Raw genomic sequence first — 8882 nt, 5'->3', positions numbered from 1 at the left:
GATGGCAGGGGGGTTGGAACTAGATGATCTTTAAGGTCCCTTCCAACCCAAACCATTCTATGATTCTATGATATCAGCCTCTCCTCCCAGTTTGGTGTCATCATCAAAAGTGCTGAGGGTACACTCTGCCTCATCACCCAGGTCATTAATGAAGATGTTAAACAAGACTGGCTGCTAGTCAGTACCCTCCAGATAGACTATGGCACTGATCACCTCCCTCTCAGCCCAGCCGTTCATCCAGTTTTAAGTCCACCTTCCTATCTGCTCATCCGGCCTGTACATCAACAGCTTCTCTGTTGAGGCAGTGTCAAAGGCCTTACCTGAGTCCAGGTAGATGATGTGCACTCTCCCCTTGTCTACCAGGCCAGCTGTTTCATCATAGAAGTTTATCAGGTTGGTCAAGGGTGGCTTGTCCTTCTTGAATCCCACTGACTCCTTCTGATGACCTTCTTGTCTTTCATGTGCTTTGAAATGGTTTCCAGGATTAGCTGGTCCAGAAAAAATTTCTGCTTTTCAGAAAATTTTGAGCACTCTGGTCTCTCTTGATACCACACTTCTTTTGATTTTTCTTGCTTCCTGTGTAAATGTAGCTTAATTTCGTGAAGTGTTTTCAAGTTCTTTACTGTTCTTTACTTTCTTACTGTTTTCATGTTCTCTTTTCCTGCAGCTGTATTCACTGGTAGGAGTTAAATGTTTTAATTTCCTGCAGCTGTGAACATCTGATGGTTTGTTATGACTGTGAGCTGTTGGTAAAGTTAAATTTTTATTTATTGAAGTGATGTTTGTAGTATTGTATCATATGGGTTCTTTTTCAAAATATCTCATACAATCAGCTCTCTTCTCCTAGTTGAGAGTGAGGAAATAGCAGGGAAGCCCTGGATAATATTGTATGTTTGGGTGGAGGGGGGCGTGGAGGTGCTGTATGGGCTTTGCACATGGTCAGCGTAGCTTTGGCAGGGCTGATTGAAATGAGCTCTGCAAAAGAACCCTGCAAGGAGCTCTCATGCAACCTCCATATGAAACCACTTGAGCGTGTCTATATTACTGCTGTGGTTCTGAGATAGTGTGTAGTTGGGCTTTGCACTGCACCTGGATTAATAAACCTTTCTGGAACCTAAACCAAGGTACAGTAAATCTGAATGACTCTGCAGAAACCAGTGTGGGATGAACAGGACTGGGGCAGAGCCAGAACTAATAAATACTACTCATCTGAACTGTCTCTGTGGAGATCTGGCTCTAGGTTACTACTCAACACAAGACCAAATTCAGTCTAAAAGTGTGTATAACTTTGTCTTTTTTTCATGCATTTTTTTTAGCCATACAAAAAGAGTATCATTACCTACTATTTCATCCTTAGTTTATTTTGAAATAAATTTTGTGATTTTAAAAATAGACAGTCATATTTCCCAGCTTGAAGTAGTGTATGTGAAGAAATCCTGATTCACATTATAGTAAAATTCTATTGAGACAGTACTTTTATAGTGAACTTTTTCATTTATGGTCAGTCCTTATTTAAAGAAGCACTTACTTGAATTACAAATGGAAAACTCATCTTAATATTCATAGTAGCATGTAGGATGATGGTATAAGAATTTAAAGTGATGTGACAAAAACCAGTCCTAAACTATACAGATGTTGTTATGACTTGTTGCTAAAAGGTGATATTTTTCCTTTTAATAAAAGGAACATTTTGACAGGTCTTGTAGTCTATATGCAGGGAAAGCTCCAGGGCAGAATCAGGAGTGGACTGAAGCATTTAGTGGTTGGTTTATGTTTTCACGGTAACAACCTGAGCAGAAGGTGATCACGGGGTGATACTATAAAAGTCTGGAGACATCTGAGGTTTACTTACTACAGCCTTCCAAAAAGTGCCGCTGTTGAAGGAGCTGCAGTTCTTAGGAATTACTCCCTTAAAATCTCAGGATATTCAGCCCATACACTGTAATTCTGTACTTCTGGGGAGCTCCAGGTATAAAGCAGTGTCCTTCATACTCCAAATTTCTGTGACTTATTACATGGAAATTAACTCATCTCTTTTGCTGTCTTTTAGAGACTTGCTTCTAGTCTTTTTGTCTAACTTGATCTAAAGTTATTTATATCCTGCTTATTTTTGTTCTTTTGGTATAAAGACTCTTTCAGAATAAGAAGGAAAATGTGTATATTGCAGCATGCAGAGTGAATTTAATTGTTACTGCGCATCTTGAAGTTGTGTCAGCATGGTAGAGACAAAATCTGCTTCATTCTCTGTGTTCTAGTATAATTAAAAATAGAATGGAATATGTAGGCTTTAGCTTCTTGCATTTTTAGTGTGAAAATAAGCAAAATCCTGTAACTGAGCATACCTGTATTTTGGCAGATGTTGCTATGGTAGCTGCAAAATACTGCTAGAGTATCTGATAAAGGTAATATAAAGGATGCTAGGAAAATAAAACAAAATACAATTACATGTTCAAGAACAAGTGCCGTGGGTTGGAGAGTAACCCTACACAGCTGTACGTCACAGTGCAGTGACGCTGGGTAGGGAGTTGTAGCTGCAGTTGTAAGCAGTGTGTTGGCAAATGCAGTATCCCCAGTGGACTTTGTTTTTAGGTCTTTCCTTTTGTGTGTGGGAGTGGGAAGGAAGTAGGGGTAGGGGACTTTCACAGCTGGTCTCTAACTAAGCCTTTTGATCATAGACCTCAAAATATCATGATTCTCATCTTTGGTGTTCAGCTATTGTAGTTTAGCTGATGCGTGTTTAAATTTCAATGACTAGTTACCACTGAGGCCCCACCTGGAGTACTGCATCCAGTTCTGGAGCCCCCAACACAAGAAAGACATGGACCTGTTAGAATGAGTCCAGAGGAGGCCACGAGGATGATCTGAGGGCTGGAGCACCTCTCCTGTGAGGGCAGGCTGAGAGAGTTGGGGCTGTGCAGCCTGGAGAAGAGAAGGCTCCGGGGAGATCTTATAACAGCCTTCCAGTACCTGAAGGGGCCTACAAGAAAGCTGGGGAAGGACTAAGGGCAGTTAATGACAGAACAAGGGGAAATGGGTTTAAGCTGGAAGAAGGTAGGTTTAGATTAGGCATTAGGAAGAAGTTCTTCACTGTGAGGGTGGTGAGACACTGGAACAGGTTGCCGAGAGAAGTTGTGGATGCCCCCTCCCTGGAAGTGTTCAAGGCCAGGCTGGATGAGGCTTTGAGCAACCTGGTCTAGTGGAAGGTGTCCCTGCTGATGGCAGGGGGGTTGGAACTAGATGATCTTTAAGGTCCCTTCCAACCCAAACTGTTCTATGATTCTGTGAAAAGCACAAGAACATGAAAGAAAGAAGATAGAAAGGTCTTTACTAGGAGACCCCAGAAAATGGTAATACCTAATTTAACACCTGGACTTTGTATGTGAAATGAGGGAGCAAGAACATTTTTGCCATTTGGAATGCACACACAACTACAAGCAGATTCCAGTTCTGATTTTGCTCTCATCTCCAAAGAATTGTGTGGCCCTGAACAGCTTGTGGAAGGTGTCAGTTTGCAAAGCATTTGTTTTCTTCATACATTTGTAGGTTTTTTTATTTTTTAGATTCAGAGTCTGAGGACGTTTGAGCCCAAGTATAGGCTGCATAAACCTTTGAACTACTTTTATAATTATAATTTTATAATTCTCAGTTTATGTGTGTGCACACATATGCATGGTGTTGTCCTCCCCACATGTGTCTTCTGTGCTACAGTGTGCTGAACATACTTAGTTGTTTGATGTTAGTGTCAGGAACCTTGTCCATATTTGAACTCCATGTCACTTACTAAAATCTTCACGTGGCTCAAAGCTGTAAGATACTTTCTACATGGTTCAGAGAGTCCCTAGAGCTTGAGGTGTGATTCCTGTGTGGGAGGTGATTGTGTCTCCTTGGTGTTGCTCCAGTGAAAAACAAGACTGCAGAGTCAGCAGTGCTTACTGGTTGGTTTCCTGCCCTAGCTGAGGATTTGGCTTACACCACAGCCAAAGCCAGCTCCATTTTCTGATCAGTCACACGGCACAGCTTTGGCATAGGAATGGCACTTGAGTGCCATGGCCTCTTGTGGATCAAAAGCCACAGCCTGGCCGCCAGTGGCGTTGCCATGGTCTGTTTGAGCTACATGTTAGCCACATCTCTGAAAATCATAGTCAGCGTTTGCTGAATTGGGTATTCACATTTTAATATAAGAAAAAATGAGTTACTGTAAAGCACTGTACCATAACTAGTCTGTGACTTAGTTTCACTGTTCGAAAAATAAAGCCAAACATGCTCAGTAGGGGCCTTGAGGCTTATCTGGTGTATTTTGTTGCATCCTGTGACTTGGAGGTGAAGACTTATAGTTCATGTAGCTTTACTGACTGACTGGTTTGGGATTCTTGTATTTCCTTAGGTACAACATTGATCCTGGCTTATACTGTCCATTTTTCTCTCTTGGGGCATGCATGGAAGGTTTGAACTCTTTGTTCAGTCAACTCCTAGGAATCTCCCTTTATGCTGAACAGACACAGAAAGGAGAGGTTTGGTCTGAAGATGTTCGAAAGTTGGTAGGTATTCTTGTTCCCAGCATTTGAAATGACAAAGGGAAGTTAGACAAGATGGTGTGTTCCTCTGAGCCGTGAATCAGATTTTGGTTTTAATTTACTTGGGTACCTATCAAAAGCACACACTAGTTGTCTAATTTTAGTTGAAGTTAGACCTCAAGGGCTTTGTGCTCTTAAGTGCCCTTTGTATGATTTGTATTTTATGGCCTTTATAATATGCCTCTGTGTGAAGGATGCCTGAATCAGAAGCAGTTTCTCTGTTTGGAGATTATTGTTGTACTTTTCAAGACATCCTTCTGAATGAGCCCTGCTAGTTTTTTTAGTTTCAATTTGTAGATGACTGTAGATTACTAGAATGCTGTAGGTGCGTATTCTAGCAGTCATGTGTCTTTGCTTCATTTTTTTATTCTGTATGTCATCTTTACTTTGGGATTGGTTTTTATGTCTTTATTTTTCTACTGTCATTTTAGGGGAGGGTGGAAATAAAAACTTGGGCAATAATTTACTCAGATTCCCAGTTCCTCTGTTGTCTTCCCTCTGTGTATTCACTGCCAGATCTTCTTCACTGCTCTTCCACTTCCAGCCTCCAGCAAGAGCTGCTGTTCTTTTTATCCTGTGGGTCAATTTATAATTACTGCTTACTCTTTCTGTTTTTATTTCCATGAAATCAGCTTCTGTTACTGTTGACCTCTCAGAAGTCATTTAGAGGCTACAGACAGTGTTACTTTTAATACTAATCTGTGACTAATTAGTTTTGAGTGAAATGCAGAAATGGCTGTAGTTTGAGGGACAATTGTGAATCTTGCATATATTTTTTTTCCAACTAAAATTACCAACAGGTTTTATGTTAATTATTCCCAGTTTATCTGTCATTTATTCACTATTAATCTTTGAATTAGAATACTGTGTCTTCAAATTACATGTCAGTGTTTTCACTGTGGAAATGACACATTTTTTTTCTTCAGGCTGTTGTTCATGAAACTGAAGGTTTGCTAGGATACATCTATTGTGACTTCTTTCAGCGACCTGATAAACCACATCAGGTAACATTTATGATCTGATTCTAGCCTGGGTTTTATTTGAGTAATGACTGTAGAGTTAGGGCCATTTGCATTCAACATAAGTTTAGTAGAAATTATCTTGATTTAAAATAAATTAAATTTAAACAGGGAACATCTGTAACTTCAAGTGCAGTTTTAGGTAAAATATTTTTGTGAGTAACCTTTCATTTAAAAAATGTCACCTGACAGGCTGAACTCAGACTGTTCTGTAGAATGACAGGCACTATGAAATGTCATGGAACTCTGTCTAGAGAAATGGTAGATTTTTAAAACACCTATTTTCTGGCCTACTATTTACAAGTAAAAACAATCTGAAGTTTTAATGCTCTCTAAAGGTGAAAACTCATAATGACAGCTGATTTTTATTAAAAATTTATCTTAAAACTGTAGATGGTTCCAGCTGTTGTGGCTCGCTCACTCATGCAACCTAGTGCCAATATATTAACTATATGATGCAGTACAATAGACACTTCACTCTGTAGAAGCATCTGCAAATTACCACCTTTAGTGAGGTGGTAAGTGGACAAACTTTAAATCTACATTAGTAAAGTATATTACTCTGTTTTGCTAATATTTCACAATATACTAGGAGTGCTGTGCAGTATATTTTATAAATAAGTTACTGCTGAAGAATGAGAGAATTTAATCTGTAAATTATGGAGTTGGCACATTAGTAAATTTCTTTGAGCTAGTGATATTTTTTAGAAAAATTGAAAGGTTTTGATAATTCTATAAAAAAAAATTACTTTGTTTTCTAAAAGCAACACAGTCTTTTCCTTGTGGAATAGTTTCCTTGTGAATATGAAGCAAGTAATAAAGGTGGAAAAACAGCGTGCTGCTCTTGAACAACACAGCACTGTTAATGATCATTGAATTAATTGCATATAACAGTATATGGTTAGGTTTGATTTAATAGTTTAAGTTTAATTTGATAATTTCATCATTGTTTTAATATCATTGATATAATGATATTATGGCTGTCCATATGTTTGCTTTTATCTTGAAAAGGATTGTCACTTTACAGTTCGTGGAGGCAGACTAAAGGAAAATGGAGAGTACCAGCTGCCTGTAGTTGTTCTTATGCTTAGCCTGCCCCATTCAACAAGGGGTGCACCAACGCTACTAAGTCCTGGCATGATGGAGAATCTCTTCCATGAAATGGGACATGCTATGCATTCTATGCTGGGAAGAACTCGGTACCAACATGTCACTGGTAAGGAAGTTAGAATAGTGATTTTTTTGTTTAAGTTAAATGTTTAATTTCTACAAGAAGGGAATAGCTTTAAAAAAAAAAGAAAAAATAAAAAAAAAAACCAAAGAGGGAGAGCCAGAAATTATTGAGTCATGTTGATACCTCTACATCTTTGATGACTTGAAAATACAATATCAGATCCCCAGATATTATCTAAAACCCAACCAAACAGCACTTGAATATTCTTCTTGTAATAAGAATTAGGCATTTGTATCTCTTCTTTCTGTACTGTTGATCTTTGTTCTAGTGGTGGTATCCACTCTTGCAAATTTTCCTTATGTGGAGTTTATAGTAATGCAATAGTTGGAGGATTGAAAATAAATTGAGTTGAACTTGTGCCTAGTGTAAAAAGCACAGTGAATCCTGGATTGGAAATTATTTAGGAAATTGAATTAAAGAAAATGAGTAAATTAGTTCTTGCAAAGAGCGTACACTGACAGTATGGAAAATCTGTAAAGTTGGGCCTTTTCTGGTTGATACTGATTAGAGCAAAGTTGATAAATTAAAAATGTATTGTATTTGCCAGGCTGATTAACTGGTCGGCCTTTTTAGCATATGTAAATGAACATGAATGATACAAAGGAGAGTCCATGGTAGAGTTACATGTCATCAACAGATACTTTGCATCCTGTGACAAAATATTCTTTCTTAAGTCTTCCACTTGAAATTAAATAGACTGAGCTGTTTGTAAGTATGTCACTTACATGGTTAAAACAAATGTACACTTTGCTCTTTCAGTATAAGCTCTGTATACTCCTTGGGATGGTTAACTGCTCTTCCTCACCCCTTCCACTCATATGGCCTTGCTCATCTTGACCTCCAAAGTAACTGCTTTAGTGGGGTTTTCCTCTTGTGGTGAATTGTGTGCGTCTGCATGTCAAAGTCTTGAGAGGCAGGAAATGGCTAATTTTGAGGCTGACTTTCCATGAGCCCCTGTGTATGGTTTCAGCTTGTCCTCAGCTCCAAGCAGTCCTTCATCCCAGGGGATTTCACTCCAGATGTAGCATTGCAAAAGCAGTGTCAGAGGTCAGTCATGTTTCTGCAGAGAACCTTTCTTTTAGGGTATGGAATGTGTGACAATGAAATGGCTGATCCCAGGGATCTCTGTTAGGGGCCATCTGCTCTCATGAGACCCTAGGGTGGCAAAGTGTGGAAACAAGATTACTACAGGCTATTGTGAGAACAGAAAAATTGACATTGTAATTGAGATGCACTGAGTATTTGACATCTTTCCTACTCTCCCCCACCTCCCTTTTCTGATTAACATTCCTAAATATTCAGAAAACCATTCTGCTGCTAATGGACCCAAAACTTGGATAATACTAGGTGGTTTTGACTTAAGATGTGCTTCTTTTTAAGTTGATCTGTCATTTAATTATATGCATTTATTGATTGTTTAATGCATATGTGTGTGTATGACATTTTTAAAAGCCTATCTTACATTCCATTTTAGTTGATCATGCAGTAGAGAATGCCTACATTTGTCTTACAGGAGGACTCACGCAGATAACTGCCCAACCTTTTACCTTTCTGACTTTCAGATAATTTTTCAAGAATCTCTTTAGTGGTTGTTAAAAGAATTCTGTCACTTTATTAAGAAACACTGAGAAAGCATAAATGGCTAGGGCAACATCGGTGTAGTTCTGCAGGCATTTGTCTTGGGGACGTGCCTTGTTTTAGCTTTTTAGAAATGATTTTCAAACAACAACAAAAAAAGACTCTACTAATGAAATGTGATGGCACAAAAGAAGGATTGTGATATTCTATAAGAACTGAATGACGGGATACTGCAGTGTTAGAAGTAAAATGCAATTTGGAACTACACAGTGCAGATCATGCATTTAAAGCATACAAAGAGAATTTACACTATCAAATGGATATTCCAGCACTGGTGGAGGAACAGAAGAACAGTTTCATGTGTTAATGCAGAACTACAGATAGTCAATGTGTCTGTGAAAGTGATTAGAAATTATATCAGTGTGGTGGGTTGACCCTGACTGGGAGCCAGGTACCCACCAAAGTCCACTCTATCAC

The 8882-nt window shown here is 38.7% G+C and overlaps 1 protein-coding gene across 1 annotated transcript in view; it reads left to right on the top strand.

The window, feature by feature from the left end:
- MIPEP (mitochondrial intermediate peptidase) overlaps positions 1 to 6809 on the top strand; it is a gene marked incomplete at its 3' end in the record, with an annotated part of 31006 nt that extends 24197 nt beyond the window's left edge. The window contains exons 11-13 of the mRNA XM_010175221.1: positions 4385 to 4538; positions 5501 to 5578; positions 6605 to 6809. Of these exons, the coding sequence (XP_010173523.1) occupies positions 4385 to 4538; positions 5501 to 5578; positions 6605 to 6809 (437 nt within the window). The remainder of the gene's footprint in view (positions 1 to 4384; positions 4539 to 5500; positions 5579 to 6604) is intronic.
- Positions 6810 to 8882: the final 2073 nt, after the last annotated feature.

The sequence above is a fragment of the Antrostomus carolinensis genome, unplaced genomic scaffold, assembly GCF_000700745.2.
Source record: "Antrostomus carolinensis isolate BGI_N321 unplaced genomic scaffold, ASM70074v2 scaffold1749, whole genome shotgun sequence".
Taxonomy (NCBI): domain Eukaryota; kingdom Metazoa; phylum Chordata; class Aves; order Caprimulgiformes; family Caprimulgidae; genus Antrostomus; species Antrostomus carolinensis.
This window is presented reverse-complemented; position numbering and strand designations above follow the sequence as displayed.